This window comes from Myotis yumanensis, unplaced genomic scaffold (assembly GCF_028538775.1).
Source record: "Myotis yumanensis isolate MYYU_CA2020_CCGP unplaced genomic scaffold, mMyoYum1.0.hap1 SCAF_10, whole genome shotgun sequence".
Classification (NCBI taxonomy): domain Eukaryota; kingdom Metazoa; phylum Chordata; class Mammalia; order Chiroptera; family Vespertilionidae; genus Myotis; species Myotis yumanensis.
Window position 1 is genome coordinate 69,196,371 of NW_027223761.1, and position 19,875 is coordinate 69,216,245.

Genomic DNA, 19,875 nt, shown 5'->3' on the forward strand with positions numbered 1-19,875 from the left:
TTATCTTAGAGAGAATTGAAGTGATGGAAGGGGACCCAGAATTTATCTTTCTTAGAAGAATAACTGGGTTCAGCTTAGCCTTGGAGATTGGGGGTAGGGGTGCCAGTGGATGGAATATGTTCTGAGGTTGGGAAAACTAGAAAGTCAGGATGAGAAAGAGCTGTACCCAGTGGGGAGGAGGGGAAACACTGTAAGTACCAGTCCCACCCCATCTATACCACTCATAAGTTATATTATCTTTTGTCATTGAGGAAATGTAGGTTCAAAAAATAACATTATTTAAGTCAACAAATTGGTAGCAAATCCTGATCAAAATGTTAAGACTTTTATTTTCTTCTCTCTGCCATTTGAAGTTGGAGTTTCCTGAAAACTCCATGATTGGGAGGTATAATACTTTGTTTGTTATCCAAGACTGGTTAAGTCTTTGGATGTTGGCAACTGCAGAATGAGAGCAGGTAGATTTACATTAATGAAATGCACCAAGTGGGAGCTTCGGTTTTAGCCATCTTGTCTTTCAGAACAGACGAGGGTGAAATTGCTGAGTCAAAATATAAAATAAAGGTGCTAACTGTGGCTTCTGCTGTCTTATTGTTTCATTCCTCACTGTGAATCATTTTTTCCAACCTAAAAAGTCATCCAGTGGCCTTTCTAATGGCCTGACTTACTCTATGATGTTAGAATCTATAGTAATGGAAACAGGAGTATCTAACTGCAAAGACTGCTATTCAGAGCTGGCCACAGTCTTGGGGGTATCTACCTGTTTGCAGCAGACTTTCCCTGTAATGTTATCAAGTGCTACCATGTTCCAGGGACTGTAAACACCATGAAAGTGGCCATTTATTGAGCACTTATAACATGTCACAGCTATACCAGGAGCTTTGTATGCATTATCTAATTTCATTTTCATGGCAACTTTATGGTGGTATCACTATCCCCATTGACATAGGAGGAAACTGAGGCCCAGAGAAGTTAGACAACTTTCACACATTAGAATCAGATCCTCAGTCTGTCTGTGTCCTAAATATGAGCTCTTCACCATTCTATCACACTGCCATTCCTCTTGGCTGGAGACTCCAAAAGGAAAAAATAGAAATAGAAAGACATTAGCCATTTGGGGGGAGGGGTTTAAACAAATAGTCATAATGTAATGTAATAAGTATTTTAGCAGATAGATATGCTGGAGTCTCTGGAAGTAGAAGGAGAGTCTGGGAGACCTTAGCAGGCAAGACTAGCACTGAATTTGGAAGGGTCATGGACCAGGTCAGGTCTCTCAACCTTCTCTTTCAGTTCATCCCGCAGACCAAATTGGTCCATCCACCTCATGTCACAGACAGAGTGCCCCCTCTCTGTCTAGACCACTTGTGTTCTGTTTGGACTTCATCCCTCCTCACCGCTCCCTTGAGCTCTCTTCTTCTTTCAAAGCCTAGGTCAAGGCTCATCTTCTGAGAAGTCTTTTTTCATGTATAATTCCTTCTCCCACAGCTGGACTGTACATCTCTTCAGGTCAATCAATCTTACATCACTTTGTATTCTAACGTTCTTTGCAGTAATTAATAGCAAAAGCATCGATTGAACACATACCATGTGCTAAGCCCTTAACAAAAATTAAATATAACTCTTATGATAACCTTGCAAGGCAGATATTGCCTTCCTTCAACAGCAAGATCAGGTCACTGTACAGTTGGCAAATGGCAGATCTGGGATCTGAATTCAGGTCATCTGGATCCCGAGCCCAAACTCTTCCCCCAACTATGCCGTCCGTGTCATAGATGGTGAACTTCAGGCACCCTGAGTGCTGTTCATTTCCAGACAAACGAGTGATCTCAAGCATCAGCTCAAAGATGCTTCAACTTGGCTATGAGCTAGTTCTCAGAGACTCAGATCTATTTAAAATCCTAAACAGTGAAACGGGAACATTTGAAACATGAATAACAATAATAAAAAAGATAAAGAAATGGGATGAACTCTTAGAAGTTTGAGTATTAAAATTGAATACTGAAATGGGAGAGACGCAACTGTCAACTTTTAGAGAGAAGCTCAGAGAGAAGAGAAAAGTTGCCTGAGACCACCGATAGCCAGAGGAGTGGTTCAAACAGATGGAGCAAGGGGCAATTTCTCATTTCTTGGATGCATTTTCCAAAGCTTTAGGGAAGTCAAAGAAACTTTGGGATGCTGCAATATACAGTTCCCAATTGTGTATTTTTTTATTTTTTACATTTCTCAAGAAGTCCAAATGCAAATCACAGATACGCACATCACCATGTTTACACTCGGTGGTGACTGAAGTGTGCCTGTGATTGGTGCCATAAAACAGCAGCTGGATATTAAACTAAACAAACCTCTATAGGAAGACAGACAGTTATTAGGCATGGAGCTGGGCAATGCACATCTGTTCCACAATTAGACTTTATCCACTTCTCCACATGATCAAACACTTTCAGTTACTCCATGCCATAAATGCAGTATACGGCACCCATTTGCCGTCTGTTCCTCCAAATTTCCCACCAATATGTATGCTTGTCATCTTCTTTCTGTGTGTGCATTGATTTCCTTCCAAAAATAGGAAAGATTTTAATCAAGGCTCCCAGACGACAATATGGCCAGATTTTATATGTTCTTGATGTGGAGATATTAGCAGCTCATATAAATGTAAGGATTTGGGAAAATATAGAATAAGGAAGTAATTATTAGTAATTGTGATTTGGAAAATAAACACTTGAGGCTGGTATAAAAGAATCATGTCAAGTGGAGATAGTTAAATTTTAGGCTGTAAATGTATAATTCAAGATTGATAAAATATAAATATATTTCCACTTGGGATATATCTCTTCAATATTTTCTTCAGTTCAGAACTTCCAAAACAACTAGATATCTTCAATTATTTTTCCTTATGTTTATGTACAATATTAAGTTAAAATAACTTTCATAGCTATTTCCTTATTGTTCCTCACTATAGCATTCTGATAAATGAGTAGAGAATGAGTTATTAGGGTGTCCATAAACAAACAAAAAATAAATAAAAATTGAGCATCAGACCATGATTCCCATTTATTTTTATTTTTTATTAATCTTCACCTGAGGATATTTTTTCCATTGATTTTTTTTTTTTTTTTTAGAGAGAGTGGAAGGGGGTGAGGGAGAAAGAGAAAGACAGAGAGAGAGAGAGAGAGAGAGAGAGAGAGAGAGAGAGAAAGAGTGAAACATCAATGTGAGAGAGACACATAGATTGGTTGCATCTTGCATGTGCCCCGACGAGGGCCAGGGATTGAACCAGCAACCCAAGTATGTGGCCTAGACCGGGAATCAAACTCAAGACCCTCTAGTGCATGGGCCAATGTTCTAACCACTGAGCAATGCTGCCTGGGCCCTAGGCACATTTTAATCTCCCCCAACTGCATTGTATTCTCACTTTCCATGACATAATTTTAATTCCAAACTGATTTTAATTTTCTACTCAGCAAGTTTAAGAATTTTCACCTCATGCCAGCTGTTGTATGCCCAAAGATTTTAAATGAATCTTTATGATATTTTAAGAAAAACTTGATTAGAAAGCTCAATAGCTTGGAAATTGTTCACTGAATTTCAAACCAAATGAAAAGTGGTGGTTATTAGCCTTAGTGCTTCTTTTTCTTGTTATTCCTTTTCCCCCTTTACTATAAGTAACTGAGAGTTCACTGAATTTTGTGACATTATTAAAATCTCTCAATGATTAGCCTTTATGGATCTCAATGAAAATAGTGTAATTGAAAATAAATGCAACCTAAACCTACATCAAAATTCTAATACATACACACACACACACACACACATATATATACACACATATATATATTAATATTTATATACATGTTGGTGAATGGTTCACATTTTAAATATTCTGGTAGAAGATCTAGCAGTGTAGTAAGGAATAACAGAAAAATTTGAGAAAGAAAGAGAAAAGCCCTTTTAAAAGCAAATATCCCCGGTAACAGTGTGAAACCACACGATTGCGGCTGCAGTTTACGGGAGTGGTTTTAAGTACAGTCTTTGGTGAAAGTTTTTTTTTTTTTTTTGATGGGAGGGATTTTTCCCCCTTTGATTCCTCCTGTAAAGATGTGAAAAACATCTCATAGTATCACAAACAGATGCTCTTAGGGAAATTGTGGTGAAGCCGGATCTACACAACCTGCGTAAACTTATCAAAGCGTTGGCTGGAAGAGCAGAGCAGCAATTTGAACTTCTAAAAGATACTTATCAGGGGACACAGTGCCATAATATATGTGTATTAGCTTCCTAGGGCTACTGGTAAAAAATTACCACAAACTGGGTGGTTTAAAAAGACTGAAATGTATTCTTTCACAGTTCTGGATGCCAGAAGTCCAAATGAAGGTGTCAGCAGCGCTGTCCTCCATATCAGCCTCTAGGGAAGGACACATTCTTTGCCTCGTCCAGATTTTGATGGCTGCCTGCATTCCGTGACTTGTGGCTGCATGACTCCAACCTCTGCCTCTGTCTCTTCTGTGTGTCTCCTCCTTCATGTGTGTGTGTCTCTCTCAAACTCATTCTTACAAGGATACACGTGATTGCATTTAGGGCCCACCTGGTAATCCAGGGTATCACCTTTCAAGATTCTTAACTTAATCACTTATTTTGCCCCATAAGGCAACATTCACAGATGCCAGGGGCATGACATAAGATATTTTGGGGTCCATTTCTGGCCTAACACAATATGTATGATAGGACCTCCCATCTTCTTAAGTTAGCCCTTGACTGGTTATAATCTATCTTGTTAGGAACAAATTTTGAACATGTATAAGGATGGCTTCCCTATCTGAAATGATTCAAGATATCTGACTCATTGTCACCTAGTGCATTGGAAAGAGAAATAGGAGGTAGTCTTAGTATTACCCATGCAATTAGAGCCCCCAAATGCCTGCCAGTAATGTGATTCTCCATAATTCCTGCTCTTGGGTTTCATTTGCAACAGGGTCAGAAATAGGTCCTCAAGAGTGGATTATTAATGAATACAACATTCTTTTTGGGATATACAGATGTTCTAGAATAGTGGTGGAGAAGATGAAAAATGAGCAGGTAGACAATGAAATCAATACATGAAGACACCTAAAGTTCAAATAACCACATTTCAAGTTTATAAGCATTTAACTACCCAAATTTGAAAGGTCATTGAAGTGAAGATAAGAATAAGATACTAGCATTGAGACATTGGGAATATATATAAACTAGTAGCCTGGTGCACAAAATTCATGCACATTAAAAGGGAATTAATTGCCCTAACCGGTTTGGCTCAGTGGACAGAGCGTCGGCCTGCGGACTCAAGGGTCCCAGTTTCGATTCCGGTCAAGGGCATGTACCTTGTTTCTAACTCTCTATCCCTCTCCCTTCCACTCTGTAAAAAAATCAATAAAATATATATTTTTTAAAAAGGGAATTAATTAGCAAACTGGCCACCTGTCGATTCTGTGAGGAAAGGGGCTCCCTCCTCCCTCCTGTCAGGGTCCGGGGTTCAGGAGAATGGGGTTCCTGGCTGGCAGGCCACTGACAGCAAGCTATCCAACAGCGGATTCTGTGAGGAATGGGGCTCCCTCCTTTCTACTGTCAGGGTCTGGTTTGAAGGTCGGCCATGCCCCTGTTGGGCCAGATGCAGAGTTCTAGCATGCTGTGGCCTCCACCTCAGCAAACCCAGGACTGACTGCTGCTGGGCGCTCCTGGTGCTCTGAGCATAGGTTCTTCCCTCAGGCCACACGGGAAACAGCTGGGGAGGGCACAGCCTTTGGCAAAACGACCCAGGATTCAGTGGGTCCATGCTCTGAGGGTGAGTTCCTGCCTCAAACCCTGCCCTCACCGGAAACAGCTCCAGGAAACAGCTCGGGGGAGGGCGCAGCTGTTGCCAAGACAACCCCCACAGGACTGATTTCCTTCCACTTGGTTGAGCTTCTGGCTTGATGTTACACCCAAACAGCTCCAGGAAACAGCTAGGGGAGGGCGCAGCCCTTGGCAAAGCGACCCAGTATTCAATGGGACCACGTTCCGAGGGTGGGTTCCTGCCTCAAACCCCACCCTTGCCAGAAACAGCTCAAGGAAACAGCTCAGGGGAGAGCACAGCCATTGCCAAGACAACCCCTGCAGTACTGACTTCCTTCCACTTGGTCTCAGTTCTGATGGTCATGATGAACACCACCCAGGGTTTTTATATAAGTAGATGAGGTTAAGGCTGAGTTCATACAGCCCCACTTATGCCAAAGAATAAGTGTATAGTTAGAGCTGGTTTGCAATTTTCTAGTCCTAGAAGTTCTTTTTACATAAATATATCTTCTTGAGTTTTCATTACCTTTGTTTGCATGTAATATGGCCTGAAAGTTTACCTCCTTCCCAAATTCATATGTTGAAATCCTAATGCCCAATAAGATAATATTAGGAGGTGGGGCCTTTGGGGTGATTAGATCATGAGAACAGAGCCCTCAGGAATGGGAGTAGTGCCTTTATAAGAGACCCAAAAGCTCCCCAGGCCCCATGTGAGAATACAGGGAGACGTCTACCCCCCAGAAGAGTAGACTTCCAGCCTTGATCTTAGACTTCCAGCCTTCAAACTGTGAGAAATGTTTGCTGTTTAAACTACCCCATTTGTGGTATCTTGTTATAGCAGCTGAAATGGACAAAGACAGCATGAGTCAGAGATTTTGCTATTCTCCACATTGATCTTTCCCTTAAAAGGAATATGGAACTAGAAGTCAGAAAACCTGCCACTTGCTAACTGTAGCATAAAAATAATCAATTCCCTTCTCTTGTTCTCAACTTTTTAATCTCTAAAATGGGAAACCATGTAAATCTCAGTCTCACAGAATTAATGTGTCGATTAAATGAGATAACACATAAGGAAATGTACTTTAAACAGTCCTTATGTAAACATTGTTATAGTCTTCATATCACATGGCCATACTGCCTGGTCTTTTGTCTTTACCATTCAGTCCAGTGCTTCATTTTATTGTCTTGTATATTTTTAAGTGGATAAGTATTTTTCCTTTCCACCAGGCTATTTGGTGTTTAATGGCACAGACCATGTATTATGCATTTCTTGTAGCCACTTTCACTATAACATTTTCAATGTCACTGGGCCAATTAGCAGTAGTTCAACAAGTTCTTATCTGGGTAAAGATAAGAACTATGGCTGTGGTGTGTGAGGCTTAAATGCTTACTCTTTGCTCCATGGTAAAGTTCTCAAGATATGCTATGTAAAGATTCACCCAAGGAACTTGTTAACAATGACCATTTCTTGGCTCCAGCCAAATAACTCTATGTTAGTAGACATGGTAAAAGAACCAGGAATCTTCATTTTCATAAAATAATATAGCTTATTATTAATTATGTTTATATTGTTATAGCTCTTAAAAAGTAACATCAACAAATAAAGAAAACACTATTTGATAGTCATAGATATTGAACAAGAAGTCATGTTAGGTCATTTTTAAAAGAAAAATATATTACCATTTGGTCTTTTTTTGTAACTCTGTTGGGTATAGGGCCTTATCATTTGTATATAGACACTAGAGGCCCAGTGCACGAAATTCGTGCATGGGGGGGGGGGGGTGGGAGGGGTCCCTCAGCCCAGTCTGTACTCTCTTGCAATCTGGGACCACTGGCTCCTAACTGTTTGCCTGCCTACCTGCCTGTTCTCCCCTATCCACTCTGCTTGCCTGCCTCATCGCTCCTAAGCACTCACCTGCCTGCCTCATCACCCTTAAACACTCTTCCTGCTTGGTTACCCCTAACTACTTGCCTGCATGCCTGATCACCCCTAACTGCCTCTGCCTGCCTGCCTGATTGTCCCTAACCACCTCGGGCTTGGCCCTCATGGCTTCATCCAGAAGGACGTCTGGAATGACATCTGGAAGGTCATTCAGCTGTCCGGTCTAATTAGCATATTGCACTTTTATTATTATAGACTGATGACAATGCCAAGGAGTGAGTTACCTCCTCACTCACACTGGGAAGATACAATATCTGCTCCTTGACTGTGGTGTTATCTTCACTGTGATCTTTATCTTCCCAATTGACAGTTTGCCTGTAACTTTCATCATGTTGCACAATTTTAGCTAGCATTGTGGCCAAGCAATTTACAGTACTTCCATGAAGCTGTAGTTCATTTAGAGTAGATGCTGAAATCTCTCTCTCTCTCTCTCTCTCCTCTAGATTGGTATGGATAATTTTAACAGACACCCCACACACCCCAGATGATTTTAAGCAGGCGCTATGAGAAACACTGCACTAGGAGCAGACAAGAAGCCAATTATTTAGATTTCTCTTTATCAGCTAAGCTCCATTTGTTGAACTAGAGGAGATGGTTTAAAAGAAAAAAAGGCAGAAAATATGGATGGGAGGAAATAGAATCTGGGGTTGCTCATTTAATTTGATTTTGGAGCAGTGTTGGACATGGTGCTGACATTCAGAGCAGACACACTGGGTGACCAGTGCCCACTGTGTGCCAGCCCCTGGGTGAGGTGCTGTCCATGCTTGCTCAGTTATTCCTGGTCATCTGCTCTGTGCCCTGCACCCAGCAATCCCTGACAGATCCTGATATTTATGTTGTTGTATTTTACCTAATAGATAATGATTATATACTGTCTTGATAGCCAAATATTATTTCCATTCTTGAATCACTTTTTGTTTTTTGAGAACTGGTGCCACTACTTAAATATTTTAGGCATAGAGTGTAGCTATTTATGAAGACACAGTTGGTAGATAAGGGTGTTAGAATTAAGGGTGTCTCCTACTAGGATTTTTCTTTAAACTTTTTATTAAATGTATTGGGGTGACTTGGCTAATAAACTTATATAGGTTTCAAATGTACAATTCTATAATACATCATCTGTATACTATCGTGTGTGTTCACCATTCAACCTCAGGTCTCCTTCAGTCAGCATCGGTTTGATCCCCTTCATCCTTTATTACACTCTCACCCCCATTCCCTCTGGTAACCACCGTACTGTTGTCTGTATCTATGAGTTTTGTTTGTTCGTTGACTTGTTGCTTTCAGTTTTATATCCCACATATGAATGAAATCATATGGTTCTTGACTTTTTCTGTTTGACTTATTTCGATTAACATGATATTCTCAAGATGTATCTATGTTGTTGCAAAAACCAGTATTTCATCTTTTCTTATGGCTGAGTCCTACTAGGATTTTAAAATCTGACTTTGCATGTTACAGAGAGGATTCTTCTAAGTTGTCTCTATCAGGCTTAGAATAACGTGATGATTTTCACCAACTAAGCCTTTGTTGATTCATGACGGGTTGGGCGGGGGGATGAAAAGGCAGAGCACAGTTTCCTCTCACTGCCACCAGCTGTAGTAGTGAGCCAAACAGTGCACAGAGCTCTTGGAATAGCGTGACAGATGTGCCATAGTGTTAATAACAGTAATTATACTGTAAGTGCCAGTAGAAGGAAAGATTTTCAATGGAAAATATCAGACACAAGAGGTGAGAGGTTGCTGTGTAAATAAAAGAAGAGGGGAGATAACTAATCTTAATATAGGACTTACTCCCTCCCCTCCCCCCCTACAAAGACTTCAGAATGTATGAGACTTACATTAAATCTTGAGTTACTTGTCTGCTTGGATCGTTTTTCTGCCAGCAGATCTTTGACTGTGTGCTTCACTCTCACGCCTTGATATACTCGTTTGCTGTAGTCTCCTGGGACTTAAGCAAATGGAATAATAACAATCAAATGTGGGTGGAGTAATCAGGTTAACAAGTAGAGGGCTGTAGTCAGAGGCTATCATTGTGATGCTGTTTTCTTGTTAGCATGATAGACTTGAATTTGAAGTGGCTTCACAGAGGTCATCTAGTCCCATCTCCTGGCCCTGAATGAAGACCCAACCAAGCTCTGATTAAGTGAAAGAAACACCATTCCAACTTCTACACAACAACTCTTCAAAGTGTCTTCTTATTTGTACTCTGGTTTGGCAAGATCTACGTAAGGAAGACTTAAAATTTACGCTTGAATAGCAAGATCAGGGATTGGATGCTACTAGAAATGATGCTTCTTACTACATGGTGCAAAGGTGGATTTGCATGATTCAGATTACAGAGGGAAAGTATTCCTGCTGGCTCACATTCCTACCTGCTGTTGGGTGAGCAGATCAAATGGACTGTTTCAGGAAGATTATGTTCTTTTGTTGTTGTTAATCCTCATCCCAGGATAGGATTCCCATTGATTTTTAGAGAGAGTGGAAGGGAGGGAGGAGAGAGAAAGCCACATCAATTGGTTGCCTCCTACACATACCCTGATCAGAGACTGGGAAAACCTGCAACCCAGGTATGTGTCCTTGTCTGGAAATCAAAACAACAATCATCTGATGAGAGGACCTATGCTCCAACCACTGAGAAACACCAGGCTAGGGCAGGAAGATTATGTTATTAAGGAGAAAGTCATTTGTTTCTGTTCACTATACTAATTTATGTATTTTTTTTATTTTTGAAAATACAGTTATACAACATGAGGAGTTGCTGCTTTGAAACTAGGCCAAAGATCAGGGAAGTGTGATTCATTCATTTAAGAATATTTATTGAGCACTTACCACATGTACTGATCAACCATATTATGGTGCTGGACAAGGTACATGCATTATTTCATTTGATCCATTTTACAGATGAAGAAGCTGTGGTCTGGGGCTAAGTGATTTGTCAAGGTCTCATAGCTACTAGTCAGCAGACTTAGTGGCTAGGATCCAGACTGAGGTTAGATTGTAGCTCTAACAACCAGAAAATTTGCTAGTTTACCCTGATGAAATTACAGAGCGATAACAGGCTATCGAGAAAATATTCCCCCAAGGTTATGAAATTGGGAACATGGTTTTTGGGGACAGTGAGTTTCTTGTCACTAAGGGTGATCAAACAAAGACAGGAGAACCTTTTGCTTGGATGATGATAGAAGTATTTAAGCTCTTAATGGGTGGTTAACTAGAGGAATTATAAGACTTTTTTAACTCTGAAGTTGTTGTTCTGTAGACGGTTGGAAGGTTTTGATTCATTGAGGTGTTGCTGGTTTATCAGTAATTTCAGCTGGCTTAGAATTCAGCATCAGTGTATATGGCAGAACATGCTAACATATATTTGCATTAGGTATATAACCAGAAATATTCTCCAATCTGGTTGAATTTGTAAATAATCTAGCATATATTTGACTTATAAGTAAAATCTCATCACAAAGGAGATGAAAGGAAGGAAGGAGGAAACCAAACCCAAACCAGGGGCAGAATGATGCATTGGCACAAAGGCTGCTGGCCTGATTCAGCGCTATAAACCACATACTAGTCACTGACTTGGGAAAATCACCATCTCTCAGCCTCATGAAGAATAAATAATCTATAGGTTCCAAGACAACGTATTGTTTAATACAAATAAAAGCACACACAATCTGGTCTCAGCAAAACAAAGTTATTTAAAAGGTCCCTTGGGTCTAATTTTGACAGGAGTTGGACTATATATCTTTTTTAAAAAATTCTTTATTGTTTAAAGTATTACATGAGTCTCCTCCCCCCCCCCCCATTGGCCTCTCCACCACCATCCTGTCCCCCAAGCACAAGCCCTCCCCCACCCCCTACTGTCTGTGTTCATTGGTTATGCTTATATGCATGCGTAAAAGTTCTTTGGTTGATCTCTTACCCTCTCACCCCTGCCTTCCCTCATAGATTGTACAGTCTGTTAGATGCTTCTATGTCTCTGGTTCTATTTCTGTTCATCAGTTTATGTTGTTCATTATATTCCACAAATGAGTGAGATCATGTGATATTTATCTTTCTCTGACTGCCTTATTTTGCTTAGCATAATGCTCTCTAGTTCCATCCATGCTGTTGCAAATGGAGAAAATAAACAAGTGGGACTACATCAAAATGAGAAGCTTTTGCACAGCAAAATAAACCATCAACAAAACAACAAGAAAGCCCACTGCATGGGAAAACATATTTGCCAATGTTATCTCTGATAAGCTTTTAATCTCCAAAATTTACAGGGAATTCATACAACTGAACAAAAGCAAGATAAACAATCCAATCAAAATATGGGCAAAGGACCTAAATAGACACTTTTCGAAAGAGGACATACCGAAGGCCAAGAGACATATGAAAACTTGCTCAAAGTCACTATTCATCCAAGAGATGCAAATCAAAGCAACAATGAGGTACCATCTCAACACCTGTCAGAATGGCTATCATCAACAAATCAATTAACAAGTGCTGGTGAGGATGCGGAGAAAAAAGGAACCCTCTTGCACTGCTGGTGGGAATGCAGACTGGTGCAGCCATTGTGGAGAACAGTACGGTGTTTCCTCAAAAAACTAAATATGGAACACCCACTTGACCCAGTGATCACACTTCTAGGAATGTATCCCAGGAAAACAGAAAAACCAATATATGGACCCCTATGTTCATAGCAGCACAATTTACAATAGCTAAGATTTGGAAATAACCTAAGTGCCCATGAACAGATGAGTGGATTAAAAAACTTTGGTACATCTACACAATGGAATTCTATGCTGCTGTAAAAAAGAATTCTTACCATTTGCAGCAGCATGGATAGGACTATATATCTTTTAATTAAAGAGGCTTAAAGTACATCTTTCAAATAAACCTCAAATTTAAAGCTTAATGACCTTATGATTTTTTTCCAAAGGAACCTAAGTGTTGTTCCTAGAATTATATGTGATGACTTATCTTTTAGAAAAGCCTAAGGCTGTATTTACTCATCAATTATTTATTGAATATTTTCTGTGTCAGGCATTTCAGAACAGGGGATACAAAAGAACATGCTATCAAGTGGGAGGAGAAAAATTCTAAAAAAGTAATTATAATGCAAATGTGCTAAGTACAACAAGAGAAATATGCTTAAGATACTCAGATAAACACAGAATATGTCACTTCCTTGTGAGTGTGGGAGGCTGTTAGGGAAGGCAAGGTGACACCTGAGCTGAGGTAAGGGGTGTGTGGTGATGGCAAAATGGGCAAGAACATTCAGGCATAGAGACAGCATGGGCAATGGCCTGGAGGCAAGAATGCAGAGGTGTGTGAGGGAGGATGTGGCAGAAGTGAGCCTGGGGAACTACAATGAGTAGGGCTCAGTCATGAAGTTTCTTGTATATGAAGGAGTTTGGACTTCATCCTATTAGACACGGAGTCATTACAGGCTTTTAAGCATGGGTGTATTGTAGTTAGATTTGCATTTTAGATCGACTTTTCTGGAAGCTGTGTGAAGAATGGACTTAAGGATCACAAAACCACAGGGAAATCAGGCAGGGGGTTTCTAGAATAATTCGGGCAAGAGGTGATGGGGTCTGAGCAGCGGTAGATAGGAGGGCAAGCAGCAGACAGATCTGGCAATTATTTGCATGTGGGAGGGAAAGGAGAGGGAAGATCCAAGGGTGATTCTCAAGTTTCCATCATGGGGTTGGTCTAAGTACAGAAGGCCCAGAGCCATCATGATGTTGATGGTAATGAAACCGGGAAAGAGGATGAAATCTCTTGGGGGAGTGTTTAAAAGGTAGAGTCACATGATGGCACACATAGAAACAATATGTGTCTGGCATATGGGAATAAACAGGCCAGGCTGTTGCTGAGGGCTGAGAGGATCAATATCCCGGGAACTCCCATAACACCGATTCCTAAAACACTGGACTAAATGGTTAAAGATGGAACCATCCTTTTCTTGGGGTTGCGCTACTGTCCAATGAACATCTAGTGAGGACAATACTGCTATGCCTAAGATAGATAGATAGATAGATAGATAGATAGATAGATAGATAGATAGATAAATGCTTAAAGATGGTCCTGTGGAACATCCTCATTTGAAGGGTTATCAGACGAGGAGAAAACCCAATGAAGAAGAAATGGTTGGACAAGAACCAGGTCAAACCAGGGGAATAAGGTATCACAGAATTTAGGGGAGGAGATTTTAAGAAAGAAGGGAAAGGTATGAGATGCATCAGAGTGATCCAGGAAGAGAAACAGCAAGGCATCCTTTCAATGCAGTATTTGGTGTTAGACTTCCCCAATGGCAATTTTGGGAGAGTAGGGTAGCTAGAACCTTGTTCCATGATACACCTGACCTCATCTCCTAATACTCTCCTCCTTACAGATAATAATGTTAAGGGAAGAGGTGGAGACAGGAAGGGAAATGACTTCTTGAAGTTTGAATGAGAAAGGGAAACAAGAGATTAGATGATAACTAGAGAAAACTATAGGGTCAAGGAGACATTTGTTTATGTTTTTATATCTATTTATGCACTTACTAGAGGCCCGATGCATGAAATTCATGCAAGAGTAGGCCTTCCTTCCCCTGACTGCTGGCACTGGCTTCCCTCTGGCACCCAGGACCCAGGCTTCCCTCCAGCTGCCGGCAGGCACCCGGGACCCAACCTGGGCTTCCTTCACCGCCTCGGCTTCTTCTGGAAGGTTGTCCAGAAGGATGTCCAGTCTAATTAGCATATGACACTTTTATTATTATAGATGGGTGGCAGAGATTAGAGGATATTAAAGTAGGACAGAAGAAAGGACTAAAGATTTAGGAAAAGAGGGAAAAAATGATGGAAGGACGTTTTGAAAAAGAAGCAAGAAATTGGGGTCAAGGGCACAAGTTGGTTCTCAACCTCTGAGACTGGAGTAAAGAAAGGGGAGGGGTGGTATGCTCAATGACCAAGACACCTCTACTCTAGTGCCCCTGAAGCAGCCTGGAGTTGGAGAATAACTCAAGTACTAAATGTCACAAGAAGGCAGGGCTCAAAGTCAGATAGACAAGCCTAAGTGAGAATACACCCAGTAATCCTCCACGTGTGATCTCTGCACCAGCAGCAAGGGCATCAGCCAGAAGCTGGGACGTGCAGGTTCTCTGGGTCTCCTACAGATGAACGAATCAGAAACTTTAGCTGTGGGGGCCCAGAAATCCATTGTTTAATGAGTCCTCCTGGTGATTCTGATGAGAACCACAGGCATACATAAGAGTAAGGACATTGGATAAGGTACCTGCAGAGGTGGGGGCCAACTCTAACAGAGGCATCCTGGCTAAGCATAAAGGTTGATGACTGGTTGATGGAAGGTGTGGACTAAGGTCTGAGAGGAGGAGGTGGAAGCTGAAGAGGTCCAGGCTGGATCCTTTGTGTGTTTGCAGAGTCTTGGCTTCACTTTTTTTCTGAAGGCTTTTTAATTGCTGATTTCAATCTGAATGATCTACTTATGCTTTATGTGTATGCCAAAAAGCCTAGGGGAATTACACCTATTCTAAATAAGTTTAACAAATAACCACATAGCAATGAATAGAGGGATAAAGTTCATGGGATGGTAAACAACCAGATCAACACTTCTGAAGTTTTATCATAAAACAATCAGTCTTACGTTCCAGTTGGCACGGACTTGTTGTATGGGGCTATATGCCACAGGGTATGCAAAATAAGTTTAGAACATATAACAGATGTCCTCAAAGAGATCCTATTTTAGTGAGAGAAATAAGACATTCACACGTGAAAGGTAGGGGAAGAGTACACTCTGGATTGTTGATAAACTTTTTGTGGGAAGGGATGGGTGGGACTTGGGTTGGATTTAGACCAGTGGTTCTCAATCTTCCTAATGCCTCGACCCTTTAATACAGTTCCTCATGTTGTGGTGACCCCCAATTTCATTGTTACAAATTGAACATAATCAAAGCATAGTGATTAATTACAAAACAATGTGTAATTATATATGTGTTTTCTGATAGTCTTAGGCGACCCCTGTGAAAGGGTCATTCGACCCCCAAAGGGGTCGTGACCCACAGGTTGAGAACCGCTGATTTAGAAGGATGTGGATGGGATGGGAGGAGGAAGAAAGGTATTTTAGACATCAGGAATGACATGAGCAAAAGTAGAGGCAGGAAGGAGCAAGGCATGTGCAGAAAGGGTAGAGAGCTAGTGTCATTGTGGTGGCTTAATAAAATAAAATATATAGGACAGGAACTTTGACAAGAATTAGAACTGTACATCTAAGAAACATCATTAAAGGTATGGTGATGAAAGCTATGAAAATGAAGTTCTCCAAGGAAGACTTTATAGCAACAAAGGAATAGAAATCCTAGCGCTGAGTATGGGGAAAAGGCTACAATTCTGGTTCTGGGGGTAAGAGGGGGGCGGGGATCAGAAATATAAGTAATGTACCATCAGGATAGCATCAAAGAAATGAAAGAAAGAGGGCCCGTAGAGAAAGAGAAATAACTAGCAGGTACTTAATAAAAACTTGTGGAGCAAATAAAGTGCTTTAGAGAAGTTGAGGAAAATGAAGGCCCAGAAAGACCACAGGGTTTGCAAAGGTGCAGACCTTTTTGAGCACACAGGGGAGCAGTTTTGTAAGCGGTGGCAACGAAACCCTTTCTCTGAATGTGGACCTAGTACACATTCTTTCAACTCATCTGGAATAGTCTTCATGTTTTTGAGAATTCTCAGAGTGGCTTAACTACCCTGCCCTCCTTTTTTGGAGTGCAGTGATATTGAGAGTTTAAAAATGTTACCAGTATTCCTACTCCCAAACACTGTTTTCCCTGTGTTTTGTGTCTATTTAAAGACTACACACCTGTATAAACCTGGAGACACTTGAGTTTTTATTCAAATACTCTAGGTACCAGCTTGCATTCAGATCAGTTGTTGAGAAAACAAAGACAAGTTTCCGGAGAGAAAACAACACAAATTTATCAATACGAATCTACTTGTTTTTTAGAATTTGAAAAAAAAATTGTACTGTGGTATTTTGATATGTATATGCACCAAACTGTCTCAATCTCGCCCTCTCCTTGTTTTCGTTCACGTTGCTGAATAACTTGGCCCATAGTAGATATAATAGTGTGGTTACCTTAACCTTATTTTTGAAAATTAAACAGTTTCTGCATTAAGTAAAAGTCATGTATTTTGAAGTTTAATATTTTAAATGTATGTGATTCCTAAACCTTTTTTTGTTATTAAATATTGAATACATTTATGGTATTTGAAGTACATCCTTATTTTTCTATTTTTTATGACCTTCTCTGGAATACATTTTCTTGCTTTCAAAACTTTAGAGTCTCTGAGTGCGTGCTTGTTACACATGTAAGGGAATAAAGAGATAGTTCAAAACAGAAAAAGAATAAAACAAAAACTCATCTCATGACTTTAGAAAATAATAACTTATGTTTTGAGTTACATCATTAGACAATGCCAGAATTAAGATAATAGATGATCCTTGGCCAGGTGGCTCAGTTGCATGGAGTGTCACCCTATACACAGAAAAGGTGGTGGACTTGATTTCTAGTCAGGGCATAAACCTAGGTTTTGGGTTCCATCCAGGTTGGGGCGTACATGGAAGGCAACCAATTGATGTTTCTCTCTCACATCAATGTTTTTCTCTCTCCCCCTTTCTTTCTCTCTAAAATCAATAAAAATATCCTCAGGTGAGGATTAAAAAATATATAATAAATAAATTCTCCCTGCACTGTATACTCTCAAGGAACGGAATATAGGCACACTCTCACTCAAGACAGAGCAGAATAAAACTCCTAAGTGATGAGTTACTGGTGGACAGCATCCACGTTGGTTTTATTTCTCTGTCTGTCAGGAAAGTGCCAAGAATGCAGTCAGGACAGTCCAGTGGCAATGCAGTGTGTCAGTGTGCCACCTGGCTCAGGGGCAGCCCTGGCACTGTGGGGCCCTCTCGGGCCACTAGCTCAGCTCTCTGCCTGCCTTGCTGAGGGGCAGACCTCCTCACCGGGAGACAGATACCGCCCCAGGAATAACTGTGCTAGGTCTACACCTTTGAAAGTCTCAGTGTCTGTGCTTCCATGTCTGATCTGGGAAATGGTATCATTTTAGTTTTATTATGGGGGACCTCCAGGAGGACACAAGGAAAGGCGCATTCAGAAACTTCTCTAGAAATGTTCAAAATACCAATTATTGAGCAGAAAGTAATATATACTGCTTTTGAAATAAAGACTAAAACTTTTAAAGAAGTGAAGCCAAAGTAGTCAGCCTGTTAGGATTTTGTCAGTTTGGCTGGTCCAGGTAGCAGGCCCTCACCCACAGCTCCTCCCACCCACAGCCCCTCCCAATACCCCAACAGCCCCCCTCCGCACCTTTAGAGCCTCATAGCTGGATCCAGAAACTTAGCATTCCTGCCAATAACCAATTTCATGCTGCAGGACCTAGGAGCTTGTGTGGCTCTGGCTGTCTGTCTCCTTATCTTTTGAGATCAGACTTTGAAGAGCTGTGGTGCTTTAAAATAATATTAGTTTTTCTTCCAAGCTACTGCCCAAGGCATATTTGAAATAGTTCCTGTCATTATTGACATTTAAAATGCTCACTTTTTCATCTCAAATTTGGGTTTTCCTCCGTGCTGACACTAACATCTGTGTCTTCAGAGTGAACAAGCTGAGAAAGATCTGTATAAAGTTTGAATTCATGAAATAACGGCTCAGGTTCTCCCTTACATATATGTGGGAAGACCTTCATCCTTAGCTTAAGAGCTCAAAACAAGATGCATGAGTAAAATATATTTCAAGTTCTGAATATATGTGGCTCTTTCTCTTGCATTTTCTTTATAACAAAGGGCATACTGGAAGTCATTACATTTAACATAAAATTTCACTAGACTGAAAAGAATGCTTTAATATCCAAGTCCTCATTTTATAAAAATAATGTTCAATAGAGTTGATCTTTCAGAATAAATGCCAACCTAAACTCTATGCAGCAAAAGGAAATCTAACAATTAAGGATTATATGTGACTGGAATTATGAAATGTTACCAAGAGTTCTAAATTGTTGGTGTCTGATGTATGTTTTCATATTTTTATATTTCATATTCTAGCCAGGGTTAAGGATATTTCTTCTTGTTCTTAGCTTCATTTATGAGTTTATGATGCCAAAAATAAACATAAATGTTATTAAAAGCTTTATAAAAATTGTAAAAATCAACGCTGACTCACCACCTTCCATTCTTGATGGGTCTGGTGAATTTCCTTCTGGACGGGATGCAGGGTTTCTGGTGAGCGAGCAGCCTGCTCTCTTGGGTAAAGGTCCTGGCCTCCTACAAGCTCAGCCTGATCCTGAAGGAAAGGCCTCTGTACACGGTAGTGATGCTTCTGAAATGACTTGCTTTAGATTTTATTAAATGCAAATCCTTGGTGTCTGTTTCTCTGCAATTTGCATCCCCACTGTAGATTATATATGAAGGTACTTTTTTCCTCCCTAAGAGGATTTTTATTCAGTAACAATGAGTTTCCATTAGGAGCCCACGCTTTTAAAAGTTTATTATGTAAACAAGGAATCCATTATTTGTCTATGAATAGCAGTGGCATTTTCTATCCCTTTAATTTAGTTAGGTTTTACAAAAATAAAATGTATGAAAAGCCCATATTTCCCTGTTCAAAATGTAGGTATTGTGCCTGTAATACTTAGATTATGGGTACATGATTTTTAAAAGCTAGGTATCTTTCAGATATGGGCGGAATCCTAGGAAAAGGTTTTTGTTTGGGAATCAGAATAAAAATGAATGCCATTTTAATGTAATTGACTAGCCTTTTTATTATGTATAAGCTATATAATACATATTTATATGTGCTCCAAAGCAGAGCCACTGATGGAGCTGGTTAGAAATACCTTTGCCTAGTTCCTATCCCATTCTAATTCAGAATCCTTTGGGGGGAGGCCCAAGAGAGCTGTATTTTAAACCACACTTTCTGATGTTTTAAAAGAGGGTATTGTTTGATAAAAATTATGAACAATAAAATGGCAATAAATACATACCTATCAACAATTGAATTTAAAAAACAAAATAAATGAACAAGCAGAACAGAAACAGACTCGGTTACAGAGAACATCTTGACAGGTGCCAGATGGG

General features: G+C 40.2%; 1 protein-coding gene and 1 non-coding gene across 2 annotated transcripts in view; one reads left to right on the plus strand and one right to left on the minus strand.

Moving 5' to 3' along the window:
* Window positions 1-19,007, minus strand: part of POU2AF2 (POU class 2 homeobox associating factor 2) — a 36,090-nt gene extending 17,083 nt beyond the window's left edge. The window contains exons 1-2 of the mRNA XM_070426927.1: window positions 18,962-19,007; window positions 9,585-9,694 (exon numbers count right to left, since the gene is read on the minus strand). Of these exons, the coding sequence (XP_070283028.1) occupies window positions 9,585-9,694; window positions 18,962-18,971 (120 nt within the window). The 5' untranslated portion in view covers window positions 18,972-19,007. The remainder of the gene's footprint in view (window positions 1-9,584; window positions 9,695-18,961) is intronic.
* Window positions 13,685-13,814, plus strand: LOC139019166 (U4atac minor spliceosomal RNA). Its single transcript, XR_011473052.1, has one exon. It is a non-coding gene; the product is annotated as a U4atac minor spliceosomal RNA (small nuclear RNA).
* Window positions 19,008-19,875: the final 868 nt, after the last annotated feature.